Source organism: Emydura macquarii, unplaced genomic scaffold (assembly GCF_026122565.2).
Source record: "Emydura macquarii macquarii isolate MOO-44397 ecotype Brisbane River unplaced genomic scaffold, CSIRO-AGI_Emac_v2 contig_1644, whole genome shotgun sequence".
Taxonomy (NCBI): domain Eukaryota; kingdom Metazoa; phylum Chordata; order Testudines; family Chelidae; genus Emydura; species Emydura macquarii.
This window is the reverse complement of record NW_027131781.1, coordinates 14,885,310-14,905,518: the sequence shown is the minus strand read 5'-3', so window position 1 is coordinate 14,905,518 and position 20,209 is coordinate 14,885,310. Positions and strand designations below refer to the sequence as shown.

Sequence of the window (20,209 nt, the reverse complement as noted above, 5' to 3'; positions counted from 1 at the left end):
GTTTAGGCTCCCCACACAATGCAACATTTCCGTTTAAAAGAAATTATCATTCTCCCCTCCCCCAATGATATTTTGAATGTGCTTAAAATAACTGCATAATTACAAGTTGTGTGCAAGAGCCAGAAGACAAAGTTCCTCCAATAATTATTTTTGGTAAATTTTACATGCTCTATTAGAACTAACAAATGCAATATAGGATTGTTCCATCATGTATGCAGGGCCATCACCATAGAATCTCAATTTTATATGTCATGACTTTACCCATTAACATACAAACTGAAGCAACATAACAAAAACCCAAATTGTGCAAATAAGCACAAAGAGGAAAACTAAGGAAGTGTAATGAATCGTCTTCAATTTTCCCAAAGATAGATTGTGCTCAGTCCATTAATTCATCATTTAACATTTTCATTAATTTGTTTTGGTTGGCATTGCACCAGGAATTCACGTACAGGAAATGTGTTTTCCTTTTTAAAATGGAACACTTAGTAGATGTAATACAGCAAAACAGCAGGAGGTAAAGTGGAAATTGTAACACAAGAATATGCGAAAACTAAACATAATAATATTGCATTCAATTTTAAAAAATTACACAGAGTCCAAAGACCATCACTATTTATTACTTGAAAATGATGGGCAAGATTCTTATCTCTGTTCCACCAGTACACAAACAGCCTCAATAGAGTTACTCTGGATTTATACTTGTGTAATGGAGTTCACAGTCTCAATGTGGAAAAAAAAAAAAGATTATTTTACTGTACTTTGCTGAGATCCAGACTGTGCCCAAATCCTGCCACAACATTTCTACGATCTGACATTTTTTGTCTAGATAGCAAAAAACTCTCATGTAGGCCCTCTGTCTCCAGTCTTGATTGCTGTAATTACTTGTCCTTCTCCAAACCCCACCTTACTGTCTTGTTCCATCCCTCCACCCTATTATATCATGTTTGAAATTACCTGTAGGCTCTTCTGGGAGACTGTGTCTTTTAATGCATTTGGGAGGATGTCTAGCAAACTTTTGGGCTTTGTGATAAATAAATAATAATTGTTCAACACTTTATTATTCACAATTAGACTTTTTTTAATCCATCCACCTTTAAATTGTTTATTAAAAATGAATACTTCACTTTTAATTTCAGCATACCATCATCAAATCTGACCTTTAACTTTTCATCTCAGTCAGCATTAATTACTTTGGTCAACAGAAGTTGATTTAGATCTCTACCAAAAGTCAATTTTTGATCATTTGAATCCAGGGCTATATTTTTCACACAACAGACTCAGCTGTCAGTTTCCAGGAATTATTTTACAGCTGTCTTTAGACTATTTATGGTGCTATAAAGAAAAAAGAAGTCAGACCAATATTATTCAGTGCTGTTCCAAAATTTAAATCATAGTAAGATGACAAAACATCCCATTCCAAGAGGTGCTGAGTGCTCTCAATTCTATTAACTTCATAAAGCATAGTGAAAAGTAGTAAATAGACAATGAATTAAAGTTAATGAATAGTAAATTTACTTAAAATGTTGACTAGGACTGATTTTAACAAACTATGACAAGACACCAGTAACCAAATTTTAAATTTTGCTTGCTTACTAATTCATTTTGGGAACCAAACGATATCATGTGATTTATTTTATCAATTATAACAGAGTAGAAATAATGAATAGCGAAAGTCAGAAAAAATATTGGTAATCCATAAAGCTAAACCAATTGCAAACAATTCATCAAAGAACTGAACATATAGTTCTGATGAAATCATAATCCACTTGCAACTGATCAAGCAAAAAAGACTAAATTTACCATTTAAATTACTCCTTGGAAATTACTTGCATCTTTCAAATGATTTTGTAACTTATTTATTGAATCTGCATAATAAAACAAGTATGTTGCTGTATGGATGCATAACTTTTAAGTTTCAATCAAAATACCACGCTGGGTTTATCAAATACTTAATGATCAATATATTTAGGGTATCAGTGTGCACGCTTAGTTAACCAGGGTCTATTGTATTAAAAAAATTACTGTATCATTAAACAATATTTTACTGACTGCACTAGTGCAGTGTTTCTCAACTTTTTTGATACCAGGGATCAGCTTCCTACACTGTGTCAGGGAGATCTTAGGCTTCCTATACCTTTCTCAACCTTTTAAGAAGCAAGTACCCCCTAACTTCTGAAAATTTTAATAAGTACCCCAACACTCAAAAACACCCCAACACTCACAGGATTTTATATTAACAGACTAATGTGAGCCATATGTTGGAAGAACGGCTGAGTATATAAGACTGTGATATGACACGTGTCAGATCTAGTGTGGGTAGGGTTACCACCTTTACACCAGGGGTGCACAACTCAAGTATGTACCTGGGCTAGAGGTGATGTTGGCCAAAGCTAGGAGGCTTTGAGTGGCATGCCAATGCTGGGGAATATAAAGCGTCGTGCCAAAATTTTTGCCATAGATTTGAGAGGAGGAAGGGGTGAGAGAGAGACAGGGAAGGAGGGCGAGAGAGAGAGAGAAACAGGAAAAGAGGATAACTGGAAAAATCTGGGGCTGTCATAGAGCAGTGAAATTGACAAGTTTTCTGGACACTGGGCTTTGAGCCAGGGAGGGGGGCTGCCACCTGGGCAAGTTGCAGGCAGCTGCCACCTGGCTGCTATCCCTGGATGTGGGCGACTGCCACCCAATACGAGCTGGGGCAGAGGAGGCTTCCACGTTGGCTGGGACCCAGGGATGTGGGCAGGTGGCTGCTGCCCATCTTCAAGCCGGGGCGCTGGAGGCTGTCCCTCGGCTTGGAGCCAGGGCACAGGTGGCTGCCACCCAGCTGTGAGCCCAGGTCACGAGGCGCAAGAGGTTTGGATCCAGTGAGAAGCGGGGGGCTGCTGCCCGCCTTCCCCAGAAACTAGTGGCTGCTGCCTGCCTCCCAGCTCGGAGCTGGGACCTGGCAAGAGCCGGCAGCTGCCACTCACTTCCCAGCTGGGTGCTGGGACCGGATGGGAAGTGGGCGGCTGCTGCGCGCCTTCCCCAAAAGCTGGCGGCTGCCGCGCGCCTCCCAGCTGGGACTGGGTGGGAAGCAGGCTCCTGCCACCCGGCTTCCTCAGAAGTTGGCAGCTGATGCCCATCTCCCCTTCATTCTGTTTTTCCCTGAGTACCCCCTGCCTGTGTCTCGCGTACCCTCACAGGTTGAGAAACTATGTAGGTCGTATATTGTATCAGGGAGATCTCAGGGACTGATGGCAGTCCATGGACCAGTCATTGAGAAAAACAAGTAACTGCAATCCTGCTTGGTCAGCAAGTAGGGGATATTTATTTAACATTATGATGCTGAACTGACCTTTTATGTGTTTCCAAATCCCTAATCATCATCATAAGTCAAACTGAAGAGAAAATTAAAGTTCAGTTGCCAGAAAAGTCACTCTGCAAAAATGACAATGTTAGGGTTCCTTATTGAGTCTCTCCCCAGAGATCCAGATTGAGGTTCTTTAGTCTACAAAGATTCCCTCCCCCTCTCTCCCCTCCACCCCCCCCCCCAAACTCCAGTTCTGTAAACTTAGCCTGGGTTCAAAACATTGTGTCCTTTTGCCCCCTACATCACCACTAGTAAATAAAGACTATCTGATTAGAATTTAGCTGACAATTTTTCTATTTTTATTCTATTTTTCAATGAAGCAGGAAGCAGAGAAGAATCCAGCTCCCTTTTCCATCACTGTGACAACATTAATAAAGAGCAGATCTGTTTTAAGGTGCCATTTTAAAAGGTACTTTTTCTGACCACCACCACATTTTACCAAATGGTATAGTTAGGCTTAGAAGAATTAGATTTTTTAATAGGTAAATGTCAGTAAACGTAAATTTCACCATACACATACAAACCGACAAAAAAAAAATGTTTCCATCAATCTTATTCAAAACTTACAGAGAGGCAAAGTCAGAAAAATGCTGCTTAAGAACTTATTAGAGCTTGATTTACTTTGTATATTTTGACATGTGATGCTGACAATTTATGTTTTAATGGTTATAATGCTTTAATGTGAATCTCAACATCTACTGTCATTAAATGATGACCCCCTCTCCCCATCATTTACAGCAAGGATGAAAATTTAAAAATCAATCAAAATTGAAAAAAATGCTTAAAAATAATCAATACTATTCATTAAATTATACAAAAATAAAAATATAATTCTACCAAGCCTAGGTATAGTCCAGTCTACAGATCACAGGAAAGAGCTGGGAACCAGAAAGTCATGGATTCAAATGTGATTGACCTAAATCACCTAAAAAGGGTATTTCAATATTGTCCCCAAATTGCAGTTGCTGGAATCTAGCGATGGATTCTTTCAGTCAGACACCTAAATAGAGATTCCAAACCACTCCATTCTACAAAATGATGTGCTCTACCATCTCCTGTATCGACTCCTTTCAGTGTCTTTGTCAGGCTTTGGAAAATTATCTCAAAAAGACTGAAATTTTCTGCAGATGAAAAGATTTGGCCAAAGGAAGATTATTATTTTTCTGCCCTTCACTGCTCCAATGACATTTATGCTGTTAAGAATGCTAGTCTCTCTCCCACGCTGTCCCATATGAAAAGTGACACTGGTTTCCACATAGGAAAGATTCTAATCACCCTAAATATTAGCATTCTGTGGAACAGGCTTCTTCACCTTATAGCTGCATATGGTTGAAACTATAAATCATTTTTATAATATCAATAATTATGTTCTATCACGTTGGGAAAAAAATGGATACAGTGTTTGTTCCAGGTCCAGATTCTCTGACGTCTCTCCCTTAAAAGTGAAGTAAGTTTAGCTTCAAAACTCCTTTTACTATGTCAACTTTACTACTTTTGTCAGTACAACTTACATCTCTCAGGGGTGTGAATAAGCCACCCCTGAGCAACATAAGTTACACCGACCTAAATGCCAGTGTGGACAGCGTTCTGTTGGCAGGAGAGCTTCTCCCGACGTTGCTGCCACTGCTCATTGGAAGTGGATTAATTAAGTTGATGGGAGAGCTTTCTCCCGTTGGCTTAGAGCAGCTACACGAGAGAGAGTTTACAGCAATGCAAAAACACTGCAAAAAATACTTTCGGTATTTCTCTCTCCCCCCAAGCTATTAATACTTGTTACGATCAAGTTCAAATGCAATATAATTATGTGCATGCATATACATACAACCCCTAGGGCTCTTCTCTGGGAGAGTTTACCCTTCTCCATCTCTATGGAATGGCATCCTAACTCTCTGTAGGGCATGCAAACTCCTTAATGTCTGGGAAACAAGTGACTGTCCCACAGACTCCTTCAAACTCCCTTAGAGCGTGGCAACAGTAGTCTGCAATTCTCACAGCCTCCAACAGTTCTAATCCTCCTCTTCTGCAGTAGGGTGAGGGAGTCTGCAGTCTAAAGCTAACAAACTGGCAAAGTCCCTTGGACACAATCCTTACAGCAGACCCTTCTGCTGGGTGTGCTGCTCTGCCACTGAGTTTTTCAATCTGGCTCCCACTCCTTTTATTTACATATGCTTCACCTTCTCATTGGTTTCACTCAGTGAGTGACTCTGGGTATGTCTTGCTAGGCTACTTGCCCACAATGGAAATCACCCAAGTAGCTTCAAGCAACTGATGAGCATGCCTAGTACCTGTCACACCCAACCTGTCCCAACCCCTGGATGATTCAGGCCCATCAAGCTAAGTCATGTCACCGCCACTGAGCAAGTCTGCAGGCACACACAGTCCCCCAAGAACTATGCACCTTCTCCACTGTTTTTTCCTTTATTTACAGCAAGCATGTGGGTTACACACATAGTAACAGACTGTAAACCCTTCTGGGTTACATGTCAGCTGCTCAGGCTAGTTGGCCCTAGGACACAGGTGTAAGGCAATGAAGGATTTACATGGCAGCTTCCATAGTAGCCGCACATACCCTCTTAAACCGAATCATTTCCATTCACACAGTTACTGTCCATATCGAAACAGAACACCTTAACTTTGGAGTTGAGGAAGGATACTGCACAAAGAAAGATAAAGCCTTGTAGCACAGCAGATACTTTGGCAACTTATGAAGTCTACCTTGAGGGTGGGGTGACAGAGGGGGAGAGGGTATCAAAACATACGTAACAGAAGACCTTTATATCTCAGAGAGCCTCAGAGCATTCACTGTGTTAGGAACCCATGTCGGACAACAGCAAGTGGAGAAACACTGAATTTTATTTCCAAGGAATACAACTGACACTCGCCACACAAAGTGATTCAGGAAACTAGCCAAGAGGCCTCAGACTTGAGTAGCCCTCGAAGGCCAAAGAAGGCAAGTCTTCGCACATGCCCTTTGCTTGAATAACACCTGAAAACCAAGATGATAAAAATAGGTCAATCCTCTCAGAGCCAGATTCAGGCAACAGGTAAAAGTAGACCGTGGGCTTTGACCGTCACAAGCTAGAGTGAGTTGTCCTGTAAAGCCATGTAGCAGTAGCTGAATTCTGGGTATTGTGGTGAATAGCTCACTGACATAGCTTTGCAATGTGCAGAGGCAGTCTAAAAAGCAAATAAAATGTTAGGATACATAAGAAAAGGTGGGGGGGGGGAGGGAGAGAGAGAGAGAGAGAAAGTATTATCCTGCCATAATATAAATCGGCAGTACATTCCCACTGTGAGATGTTCTAGATGCCTCAGCAAAACAACAAACAGAAGAGGTCCAGAAAGAGATACTGAAAATGGTCACATGGAGACTGGAAAGATCAGGCTTGTTTTAATTTAAAGAGGAGACAAGCTAGACAGCGATCTGAAAAATACTGAACAATACCGACAAAGTCATTCGGATCCTTTTAATCACCTTTTCTCCCAAACCACCTAGGGGCATCTGGTGAAACTGAACGGCATCAAATTTAAAACTGATAAAAGGGACTCATGGGCTCAGTTGAGAAGGGGAGCTGACAAGGAGTCTATTGCAGCTCCCTAGCCAACATGTAAGTAAAAGCTGCAGGAGGAGCAGCTTTAACTTACAGCACTGGAAAATTGAGCATAGCAGAGCCTCGTTCCATCATGCCCCATACTCATACCAGGCTCCCTCCCTGCTTTGCACACACTCCCTACCTCTCCTTATGCTAGAGTGGAAAGTTCCAGTGTAAAAGGCAATAGAGCTGAGCTAGGAGGCGACAGTAAGGAAATCTTCCCAGGCAAATCTCTGGGTGCTTTAGTCTCACTTTGCACCACATAAGCAGTGCAAAGTCAACTTGGCACACTGGAGAATAAAGCCCAATTTATCATTTTTTTAAAACAATATAAAATTAGTCTCACTGCCTCAAGCTATTACTGAGGCCAAAACCTTAGTAGGATTTTAAACAGGATTAGACATTTATATGGATAATAAAAACATCCCGTGTACAGTAATAGCTGATAAGACAAAAAATGTATAAGGGATAGAATCACACATGGTTCAGGGCATAAGCCAACTAACTAGGAAAGAACTTTCTCTGTGGGCACTCGAATCCTTGTAATGGATAATTATGGAATATGCTTCTTAGCCTGAGCATCTGCTACCGGCCATTGTCAGCGGCAGGACACCAGACTCAGTGGACCACTGGTCTGATCTGGTGGGCCAGTTCTTATGTTCTTAACAATGGTGTGGTCCTGCCTCTGAAAAGTTTGCTCTGTATAGCTACACAAACACTTTGAGTTGTGCCAACCTTAGTCATCAGTGTAGGTCACTTCCAGTAGCAAATGCAGTCAGATGTTTACAAATGACAAGTTTTGCGCTGGTCAGGTAAGAAACATGAAAAACTGGAGTCTGAGCTCTGCAGAAGCAGTGCAGAAGGAAGAGTCTCTTGAATCAAGACTAAATTCCACAGCCAGTGCAGTTCTGACAAACCTCCAAGGCTATAACCACAGAAACTTAATGTTATCTGAAAAGATCTCTGTATTTGTTAACATCTGTAAGTGGCTGAAGAATAATTATCTATAAATATGCTAATACAATGCATCTGAGATTACTTATAAAATATATTTATTTTTCAAATCTTTGAGAGTTCCAAAATACTCCTCTGTTTATCCCATTCCCAATTTATTTATTTTGATTCCAAAACACAAACATAAAATGGATAAATAAAAATACAATTCAACTAACACACCTCAATTCGCACAAAACCTTATACCCCACACAAATAAAAATCCATGCCTACATCCTCTGAAACTTCAACCCTCTCCAGGGCAGCTCAAACAGACAGGCGAGCTGCCTGTCCTTATAGATTACAGATTTGGGCTATTCGGGACAAAAAAGAAAGAGTAAATTCACAATAGAAAACCTGCAGGTAGCTCACAATCACATACCATGAGATCCCCACAGTCTAGCACCTTCAGTGATTTCAACTGTGGCACTGTCACATAGGTAGAGAGATGTTTCTCCGCTAGGTCCAAAGCTGTTCAGGACTTTGCAGGTCAGAACCAACACTTTGAAATTCAAATTCTTGAAATAGCTGGTTTGAAATGTTGAACTGAATGCTTCACCGAAGAGCATGTGACTTTCTCCTTTCATTTAAATTCTCCAGCTAAGAAGCACAGATCCAACAATATATCCTTTGAATTTTTCAAAATTACAGTATGTTTTCTCTACCATCAAAAAACTGCAACAATTTCAGTTTTTCAGATGCCAGTTGCATAAGACTTAAAGGTAGGAACTATATTTCTTGACCCTAATGGATTCTGAAATAACAAAAGGCACACTCACGGAATGAAAACTAAATATTCAGCAGAGTTCATCTCTCATGTACCTTTGCATGAACAGGATTTTAGTAATTTCAAGGTGCAGCAATGCAAGTTTCGTGACTGTGAAAAGAAATCCTGTGTTTATTTGTTTTTCAACTTAATGTTATAAATGGCAGCTAAAATGATACAACGAAACAGAAGAAGTTAATTGATTCTCATTACTAAAGCAAACTGATACATCACTCAGAGCTCACATATCTATACATTTTATATTAATCTCTCTCTCTCTTGCTATCATCATCATCATTACATGAGCAGTTTGGGGAGTGGAGGGAAGCAAAAAACAAAAGGACACTGAGGGTGAAGAAAAGCGGTTCTGTTTTACTCCGAGCAAGCACCTTTAACTTTGCTCATGTTTAGTCAGTGACATTTGTACTCAGGACCTACCGCATTAAAAGCATGGGCCTCTGCTATTTAAGCTAAAGGAGAAACTCAGCAGCTGGTAACAGTAATAGGCTATTATACTTTATGTCAATTAGCCACTAGAGGGGGACACCGCACATTTAGCTAAAGTGTTACACACCCCCTGACCACTCTAATACTAACTTAGAGTACAAGTGCTGATATGGTAACACTTCTAGTTTGTAATTGCTCCCCCTAGAGTACAGAGATATTATAATTCTATATTAACTATTATTGTACATTGTAATAAAGGGATGCTGTGTTGTTCAAAGTGCTAGAGTATTCAAACAATTGGGCAAATAAGCTGAACCGTGCTCATTTGGTGCACACTCCCTTCCCCCAATACTGCATTCTCACAGCACCCAAAAGTCCCATGAAAGTCAATGTAAGTTTGGGGTATAGAATCTAGCTTCATATTGTCCATCTCAGTACTTGCCATAGAACTCATGGAACATTTTCAAGGTGACACAGTTGGTCAAGAAATTTCAAGCACTATCTCAAAGATGCTCTCAAAAATGAACTTTGTAAAACAACATCTTGGTTTGCTGACTCTCAGGTGCTCTCAGGCTGAAATTTATTTTCCTGACCAGTCATAAGGGTCAGCATCCACTGACTGACTGAATAGTAGGTTACTATTACATATGTTTCCACTTAGGAACTTAGACGTTTTCCATTTCCAAACAAGATTTTTCTAGCTGAAAGGCCTTTAAGGTCATCCTGCTTTCTCAGAATTAAGCAGTGTTCTCACATTACCACCAATAACAAAGATCCTGAACTCAGAAAGGAGCTAGCAATTTTGTTGATCATGCATGAAACAAAATAAAATCCAGCTCTGACGTCCACAGCTGTATTGGCTGTGCAGCGCTGAGAGAAGTAAAACTTGTTTTTGTCAATAAACAAAACAAATGTGATTCAGAGGACACAAAGGGGACAGTTACCCGCAGTGTCTAAGTTCCATTTTTAAAGCTCCTTTTATGACTGTAACCACTTTTCAGTGGTTACTGTTACAAGCAGCAGTTATAGTCAGTGGACTATATTGACCTCTGCCATGTGACAAGGCTATGAGCTTTTGTAAAACCCTAACCCATGTCAGGTGATTGGGGATAGGAAAAAAAACCATACCAGTCTCTTACCAGCTTTCCCGTGTGCCAGACTTTATTATACTGCCCCTCTTCAGGATGAGAGGTGTTACACTGGATAACACAGTCAATGATGTTAGATCTAGTTGTTATTATTTCTTATTATTTCATATTGCCATAATGTCTAGAGGCCTCAATCAGAATTGGCATATGATCCAATCATAAGAGGTTACTTTACTTCATCCAGCATCCTGAAAGAATTTGACCCTGATTTTTAAATATGGCCTGACCTCAGCCTCTGATTTTGCACCCAGACATAGCAGTGGGTGCAATTTTACAAGCACACAGCACTGCAAGTACCTTTTACTGCACTTGGACAGTTACCCACCTCACTAGACAGTAATATGGCTAGGTGGTATAAAAAGCATCTGTAATTATTTGTGACCCCAAAATTGGGTTCCTAATTATTTCTCGGAGCAAAACTGGCCATTTTTCATCAATAGATTTTTCATTTATTGTATATCCAATAGAAAGACATTTTGGTTTTTCATCCCCAGTAATACAACGGTGCAGTATTTTAGTTCTTTGCAGCATCAGTCATTTCTTGGCATGTCACACCCCATAAAAGATTTGCATGACACTGACAGTCAAACTCTACAGATACATTTTGAGTCTGCCAGTAAGCGAATACTACTGTTAAGTGTAAAGTAACATTTAAACAAGTACGTGCACCAGTAGCAAAGAAAAAACGACAAATTATAGTGTAATTAACATATGAATGAAGAGCCAGTTGTTAATTGCTATCTGTTCCAGGCGTTCTGTATGAGCAATTTACCTTAAACACCTTACAGTTTGTATGCTAATAAAGTCAACAACTAAACACTTCAACTCTCCACTGGCTTTATTAGAGAAAGATGATAACTTTGGTATATGATTTTATTTGTCAGGTGTGTTTGAAATTCAGTTAAGGAAAGAACTGGCAGAGCAAATCTGTAATTTAAAGTGCAACATTGTGACCTGTCCTTGAGCAAAATAGCAAAATGTATGTGTTCATAGAGGGCACATTTAACTTAACAGTCCCCAATCTTGGGCCAACTGATAAGAACACACTGCACTAAAACAGTGCTTTCCATGGAAGTTACTGGTAGTAGTAGCAGTGTAGTTACTGGTTAGAACAAGAAAGCTTCACCCTCCCTAGGGAAGATTGCTAATTCTTAGAGACAGGACTTTTTAAAATGCTGTTGAAGCACTTAAGAGATGCAACACTACAAGGCAAGCATTTGTTAACATAAGCGTCATTGAGAAGCAGGAACACTGCTGAGCATAGCAACTGTTAACTCTGCTAACTCTGGTAGTTACAGTCGTTGTACAAGATGGAAAGGAATTTGAGTAGTGAGGAGGAAAGTGAGATGAGAATGAGAGTGATCTGAGCCGAGAACAAAAAGGCAAGGAGATCAGGGGGGGAAAAAAAGGAAAAATGGAAAAAGCAGACAAAAAGTGAAGGACGATGGCTTGCAGAAATAGCTTCATAAAAGGAGAGAGAAATTTGAAGAAAGTTCTCTACCTCTGGAATATGAAAATGTTTCAGCAGTATTATATCTAGACCTACTTACAATGCAAAGGATTTTCCTTTGGATGCAGTATGAAGGCCTCCTTTCCCAAAGAAATACCAGTATCTCCTGGATACCAAAAGGAGCTCGTAGGTACCTGAAGATTATTTTTTAATGTATAACCAGGATACTGGCTGCCTTCAGCAATCCACATAGCTTGAGTATCATTATGAAGGGGTTTCCTAATAGGCAGATCCTCTGCTGGTGTAACTGGGTAGAGTCCCATTTACCTCAATCTGCACTGACAATCTGGCCCTACATGTCCCTGTTGATATTTAGAAGCGGACATTCCATTTGTCATGAATCGCTATTCTAGTAGGTTTTTGGGTGTAAATGGTTGCACTTACATTTATTATTAGGAAAAAAACAACTCCAAACTGCATAAGCAACACTGCATTGGGGACAGGGAGAAAAGAACAAAAGATACATAGTGAGAGATGGGACCCGGGCCACAGAGCATACAATCTAAATAAAAATAAAAAAGACAAAGAGGGAGAGAAACAGAGTCATTTTCAGAGGCACAGAAAGATTAACTGACTTGTCCAGGGTCGCACAGAAAATCTTCAACAGAGCCAGATCATCTAAGTCCTAGTCCAATAACTTAAACACAAGATTGTCCTTTCTCAGTTTACTAGCACTGATTTTATTAGCTTGTCAATTTTCATAAATTAGTGTTGAATTAATATCTTTACTGTGCTCTTCACTTTGTAATTATTTGAACTAAAAAGTTACCTTGTACCACACATGCATACCCCTTATCACAAGCCATTGAAGTAAAATAGTTGAATTCATCTTTATAATGACAAATCATGCCAGATCTCTCCTCCTAGTAACTGGCTGTATCAATAACCTTATTTTACCTTTGATTGTTTTAGAACTGCTGTCGTTTTTCCTTATCTACCCAAACCTTACAATATTTTTCTTATTGAAATAAAAAAAATCAGCAATATTATCTCTACAGCAAAACAGTTTTTTTATTAAGAGGTGCAGTGAAACTTTAAAGCTTGAAGCATCATTCGAAATGAACCATACAATTTTTTAATTTGTATATACAAACATCCTGAAATCAAAATTGTATTTTGAAATTCATCCCTTACTCTAATTTAGAAATATCAGATAAATAGATGCTTTTAATACAAGTTATTGCTTTGTAGACAGTTTTAAAATTAAAAACTGTATCACAGAATTGAGTCAAGAGGCACTGGAATAAATACATTGTATTATGACTGGATTAAGGACCAATTCAGCAGAAGGAAAGCTATGAACATCACAGGAGATCTTCAGTTTAACTAAGCCTATTAGCTAATGCTTGCTCACAGGGCAAGTTGACAAATATCACACAGAATAAGCATATTGTCAGGAATAGAATCCAGATCTCCTGATTCCCGGTCCAGTGCTTAAACCACAAGCCCAGTCTTCCTTGCTTTCAACACAGACCAGGTGAAACCACTTATGCAGGTGACATGATACTTTAGTCACCAGAGTTTGGTCCTTGGCCTCTCTGCCTGCAACAGAGCCAGAGGGCTTGTCTAGACAAATAGTTGGCATGCAGCAGTCTGGGATGTAAACCTACCCAGCACTAGCCTGCTGTGCATCAACTGTCCAAGTGGACCTTGCTGCCCTGCACTAAAAGCTAGATACTAGGGAAATTCTCGTGCTGAAAGTCCACATGGACAGCGCAGCCAGGGGAGGGATGACTCTCAACATCCTGGCTGCCCCCCACTGCCTGCGGGCAGCCTCTTGGTCCATCCGCTCTCTAGCCACCTCCCCACCTTCCCAAGGGCTGTGTATGCAGGGACACCGGGGCTGTGTGCACTGTCAGGGTAGCAAGTGGGAGCTAGCCCCCAAAACTTCCCTGTAGCCTCCCAGGGATCCCTTATCCCTGCCTCCCGGGTTGCGGTGCAGGTAGAGATAAGGGACCCCTGGGGCGCTGGAACACACTGCACCCCAAGCCCTGGGGATACACTTCCCTGCTCCGCAGCCAGGCTGGAGTGTGGGTTTTTTCCTCTGATAGCTTCATTTTATGTCAAACTTCGAAACAGACAGACAAAAATAAACAAAACCCAACCAACACAAAAACACCTTTCCTGGACATCCTGTTTTAAATATTCAGAATTGCAAAGTGTCATGTTAATAGTCTGACAGCCCTGGAGACTGACGTCCTAATTATCCTCAGAACAGGAGCACCCGGGCACCTCCTGCCACTGTGACAGCCTAGAGGTGGAGAGCCCCGTTCTCAGCTTAGATGGTAGTTCAGCATAAAGCCATCTCAGACTGCGGTCATGCTACAGAGACAGCCACCAAAGGAGCTAACTGTGCAGTTTGTGTGTGCTCCTTACGGCACCTGAGTATCAACAGCACCGCCACAGTTAAGAAACAGAGTGGGCAGTAGAGTTTCCCCACAGTGCACCACATTCCTAGGGCTAGAGTGTCGACATTGGGGGGCACTTTGAGATATGTTTACTCAGGTCTGTGCACTGCAATGTGGATGCCAGAGCTCTAGGGTCGAGCATGGTCAGAAAATTCTTAACCCAGGGTTAAACTGCAACGTAGCTGCTCAAGTCCAGGGTTCCCTGACACGGGTCAGCTGACTCAAGTCCCACTAACCTTAGGCTTACATTGCAGTGTAGACATACTTTTTATGCATGGTAGATTTACACCCCAGCCTGCCATTCACTAACTTTTTGTCTAAACAAGCCAAGCTAGTGTTGCCAACTCACATAATTTTAATCATGAATCTCATGATATTTGCTGTTTTTCTTAAAGCCCCAGCTCCTGGAAATAAGTGATTACATGAGAAACTTGGCTTTAAAAAAATAGTATTTAAGATTCTAGCCCTCCTGGTTGCAGAGAAACTCAAAATGCAACTCAAGTGCAGCCAAGAATCCACATTATAATTACGTATTTATTTTAAATGCCATGATTTTAAGCCAATCTCATGATTGGGGGGGCTGACTCATAAAGCTTTGAATTTTGTGATGCCAGCCATGGTGGTGGCTTTGTACCATGGACATTTAGGCTCAGATCCTCAAAAGGTATTTTGATGCTTAAATCCCATTGATTTCAAGCCACTAGGAATTGGATTACTCAATTTATTTCACACAGGCTGACAAACAGCCCCAACATTGGCTACAACTTTCAGTTGCTAACAAACTGAGCTAGATTGGAACCGGAAATGAAATCTCCTGAGCGATCCAGATCTCACTCAATCCCCAGAAAAACAAAATCAAATATTTATTTCATTAGGTAATTTATATTTTCATAGTATCTTGGCTACTACGAACATCAGTAGAATAGGAATTTAACTTCGGGTTAATTAGCTAAATTTGACTTGAAAGTAACAACGTGGACAAGCCAATATTCCTAAAAACGATACATTTGAAAAAGAAAAGCCAGATGCAGTACTAAGAGCAGACTTCACAGCAAGCACCATTTTATGACAAGCCTGCTCCACCACCACAGTTCTTGGTTGTTAGGCCCCATTTAGCTTGTCTTTGTTTAATATGCCAATCATGTATTATGAGGAAATAAATTATCTTTAAATTGATTCTTCGTGACAATCCAAATGAGCTTTGCCCACACTTGCAGCCTGCTTCACAGCTTTAGATACTCTGGTTAGTCATCCAGATCACGACAAGCCAACAAAATACCTCTACCACAGGGCCAGTATGCCCCCTCCCGTGGTAAAATCTGCAGGAGGGGGGAGAAAACCAGAGATTCCCTAATGGAATTTCCCCCCCATTGTTCTGTTAGTGGGGTATAGAGTTACACAGACAGAGAAATAAAGACAGCAGAATGAGCTGCAGGTTTCTCCCCCAAGGTTCACAGGGTATGTCTACACTGCAGTTAGACATCCATGGCTGGGCCGTACCAGCTGAATCAGGCTCTGCTTTAATTGCAGTGTAGGCCTTCCAGTTCAGGCTGCACCCAGAGCTCTGGGACTCTCCCACCATGCAGGGTCCTAGAGCTCAGGCTCCAGTCCGAGCCTGGACATCTACACTGCAATTAAGCAGCCCCACAGCCCCAGCCTGAGTCAGCTGGCCTGAGCCAGCCACAGGTTTTTAATTGCAATGTAGACGTACCCAGAGAGATTAGGGAATCCATGAAGAGGCCTGGGTCCCTGGACAGTATTGTTCCATTGGGGTCACATAATCAAGGTTTCCTGGCTGCTGCTAATCTCAGCACCTTCCTTAAGGCGGATTCCCCACTACACATAAGTAGGCCATAGAAAAGCAAATATAGCAGCAGGCTGCATTTCCTTTCCCAGGTAACTTCTGTGGAGAAAGATCACATTCTGCATGGACACAAGGTTCTGTGCTATTAGAGCCCAAGTAAGGAACAAGGCTAAGATCAAATTTAAAATCGGATGTATCTACAATTACAGAACACCTAGTGCAGTGGTTCTTAACCTTTCCAAACTACTGTACCCCTGAAGCCTGAGTCCCACCCCCATGGGGCTGAGGCATGTAACTTAGTTTCATGGCGCCCCTGTGGCTCCAGGCAATTGCCTTTCTTGCCACCCCTAATACCAGCTCTGCACTTGCGACCCCTCTAAACCCCCAGGTTGAGAAACACTGACCTAGTGTTTCCTTTTCTGATGTTATGTTAATGTTCCCCATATCATGATCATTTTCTTCCACGAACCTAGAATATGAGTAAATCACACATATTATATGACAGCCATAGATTCATGTCCTGCCTAAATTATCAGCTGTTATTAGAATAAAAAGCTAATAATATCAGGAATTATAATAATTATTAAAGGGTCTTCACAAATTAATTGCTCCATTGTCCTTCCCTAACACTATGGGCCAGGTCCTCAACTGGTGTATATTGGCACAGCTTCACTGAAGTCAACTTACATCACCTAAGGATCTGGCCCAACACAAATACAGCAATGAAATCCTACCACTGAGGCTACCATAACACACTGCCAAATTTGCAGTGGTTTTCTTTTCAGTTTGTCTGCATTGCTTGGTGATATATCTAAACACTAATTCTCTGTTGTTTGTATTATCATGATAAGGCTACAACAGAAACCAGAGAGAAGTCTTTATACCACTATATCTCCTAGTGTCCTTGGTAGATCACACATGGTGCTACAGTTCTCTATTTCTGTGGCTCAAAAACAACTTACTAGTCAATGCAGTAACTTTCACATGGAGAATTCGGGCAGTTGGCAAATCTGCCTTCCAGCTCAGGATGTCTGTGCTCGAGTCTAACCTGTTTTAGCTCACAAGTGAAAAGATGTTCTGTCATCTCAGCCCCATCACTGGGGCATACTGGTTCACATCACAAAACCACTACACAATTCCTCATGCTTCAGGATGATTGGCAGCCTCTGCTTAGACAAGTCGAGGTTGACAGGTATTTGTAAACATGGCTGGTACGCAATGTACGCCTTCATTAAGCTTGCCGCCTGCCGGTCTCACTTAAATCCAGAATGCATCCCAAAATGAACGAAGTTTATTTAAAATTCCTATAGGTAATCATCAGTCACAGCATGGAGGTACATCACAAGGATCTCTACACCTTTTAAGGCCTATTTTGCAGCTACATAGGTATCTATATTAAGACAGGGCAGCCTCTGAGGCCTGACATCAGATCTCCTATATGCCACAGGAATCTTTGTGACAGTCACCAACAGGTCAGCATGGAGGGTATTGAAGAGGAAGGGGCCAAAGATCCAGTAGCACTGAGAAGCTGTGGCCCTCGTTTTCCTATGTAGCCTGACATAATGGCTGGGAAGAAGGATATAATCTTGCATCCTTGACCCTAAACTTGGGAGGATGGATTTCAACTGCTCTTCACATGCGCTAAAGCTCACTTACTGTGGCTCTATGTGGGTGAAGTGAATTTCACCTTTAATGCATAGGATATTGTAGGTTGGGAGCTAAATAATATTTACTTAATAACCTTTCATCAAATATTGATTTTCATTGAATATTTAAAATTCTGAAATTAAAAATTAATCATAAGTGCCAAGCGTCAGATTCTAGTCAACTAACACAGGAAGCCAAATGCTCACTAAGTGAAATTCATTGATGACAATTCCACTAACTTCAGTGCCAATGCACACGTGAGTAAGAGGAGCAGCATTCAGTCCCAAGAACATGGGTGAAATTCTGCTGACCTTAATCAAGCAGAACTCCTATTGCTGCCAATGAGGGTTTAACTAGACCTCCTTGAAAACACAATAATTTGGCCATATATTATTATTAAACTATCAAAAATTAGAATCAAAACCACTATATATTTTTGTAAGCGTGCCACTCACTTGCCTGGAGTCCAATACAATTTCAACTGTCCCATTAAGATTTAGTTGAGGATTTTTTTTTTTAATTAAGCAAAGAACACTTTTATAATATATACATTGACAATTTGCTCAAAATTGCTTTACTACATGCTGCGTTCATTTAAACAATAGCAGGCATGGTATTTTATGGATGCTGAATGTATTTACTAATATTTTATAGATTTTCATTTGATTGCATCTACAGTAATGTTACAAAAAATGACCCCACCAAAAATCCAGAACAGGAAATGTTTATGAGTTCCTTCTATTGACAAAAATGGTTAAGAAATGTATTGGTGCCCCTGTACAGAAAAAAAAACCAAACAAACCATCCACACAAAAAACACTAACCACACATACATTGGTCAAGATGTCTTACTTAATATTTTTGACTCCAAGCAAAAGTTTTACAACCCAGTTATACATTCACCTCTCAACATTCCCTCCCCCCCCATGTACATATTGTTAACAGTGGAAATTCTGATAGCCTTCGCTATAGCAAGGCTAACGAAGGGCTGTTCAACACCTCCCAGTAATGATCTTATATTTCATCTCATATGAAATTCACTCTTTTTGCTGTATTACTCCAACCTATTTTCTGCTCATAAACCAGTATTTTCTCTTTCCCCCCAATTTGATTGTTTATGTTTGTGTAGAATGTTCATCTTCACCACCTACCCAAGAGAGTCAGTGTAAGCATGCTGAATTAACTCTAGGTAGATGGGCTACTGGAAACTGACAAGATTTTTTTTAGAGGTACACAGCAGTGCTGTCTAGGGAACCCTTTGGTTCAATATTGTCTTATGACCAAAGATTAAAAGAGTGAAAATGGCTCTGTGCCTGAAACAGATAGGCTCTCTGACATCCATGAACTTTCCACCACCAGTCAGATTTTGACAATTCTAGAGAGAGAAATGACAACTCTCTCCATCCAGGAGAGCGGCCTTACAAGCATAGAAAACTGAAGAAACATATGGCCAAAGGTATCCCTCGTGTTATTCCAATGACGTGAGTGGAGACACACACCCAGGGGTGAATTAGGTCTAAGGTGCCTACACTGGATCACACAGAAAACGGACCCTGAGCTGCTGGTCCCCAGGAGAGAAGGGGGCGTGAGAGAGGTTCTGAATTTGAATGCCTAGAGACCCGGGATTTGCCCCTGCCGCTGGCTGGTTACCCCTCCGCAGATGATAATCCCCCGATCCCTTCTCAGCTGCTACGCCTAGGCGAGCAACCTGCCCACCCCTCCCCTCTAAAACAAGGGGTACAGCGCATCTGTCGCGCAGGGGGCGCTCGGATTCAATGACAGCGGCCAGGATCTACTCCCCCTCCCCGGCTTCCCCACGCGTGGGGATCCCCAGCCCCTCGCCCAGCCCAGCGCCCGGCCACTCTGCACCAGCTGTGCGCGCCGGCCGGGGAATGGGCGTGTGTGCGCGCGGGGGAGGAGGTGCTGGCGGACGGGGGTCCCCGGGGGTGGGGCGGGGGACAGACTGACTCCCCGCAGGGCAGCCGCTACTCACCGGGAGGGTTTACGGCCGCCGGCGTTGCCATCTTGTCTCGGAGAGGAATTCAGATCACTGCAAAAAGGGGGGAGAGGTGCAGGGGGGCCGAGGGTCTAGGCAGCCCGGGCCGGCAGGGAAGGAGGAGCGAGCCCCCAGACACCCCGTCAGTCACACAAAGGGCAGGGCGCAGCGGCGACGGCAGGGCCAGCCCAACACCCTGGGGAGCGGAGCGGAGCGGGGCGGGGCGGGGAAGGGGGCGGCTCCTCGCCGCACAGCTCGGGCGGGCGGGGCGGGCTCTCGCTGTGCGCCAAGCGGCCCAAGATGTCTGATGCGCCCGCTTCGCTTCTGCTCATGCTCCGCGGCCGAGCCCGGCTGTAGCGAGCGCATGTGCCAGGCGCCCGCACATGTGCGGTGGGACGTGGGGAGGCCGCCGCTGCCCTCAGCCTGGCCCCGGACGCCCAGCCTCGCTCGTTCCAAGTCAGCCCGGCTCGCTCCGTCCCTCCCTAGCACGCCCGGCCCGCGGCGGCTTGCCAAGAAGGGGTGACGGCCCCACAGAGCGCCGGGGACTC

At 42.2% G+C, this 20,209-nt stretch overlaps 1 protein-coding gene across 6 annotated transcripts in view; it reads right to left on the bottom strand.

Annotated features, from left to right (window-relative positions):
* Positions 1-19,797, bottom strand: part of ARNT2 (aryl hydrocarbon receptor nuclear translocator 2) — a 129,497-nt gene extending 109,700 nt beyond the window's left edge. For all 6 annotated transcript variants that reach the window (XM_067555706.1, XM_067555708.1, XM_067555709.1 and 3 more), the window contains exon 1: positions 19,659-19,797. In XM_067555706.1, the coding sequence (XP_067411807.1) occupies positions 19,659-19,689 (31 nt within the window). In that variant the 5' untranslated portion in view covers positions 19,690-19,797. The remainder of the gene's footprint in view (positions 1-19,658) is intronic.
* Positions 19,798-20,209: the final 412 nt, after the last annotated feature.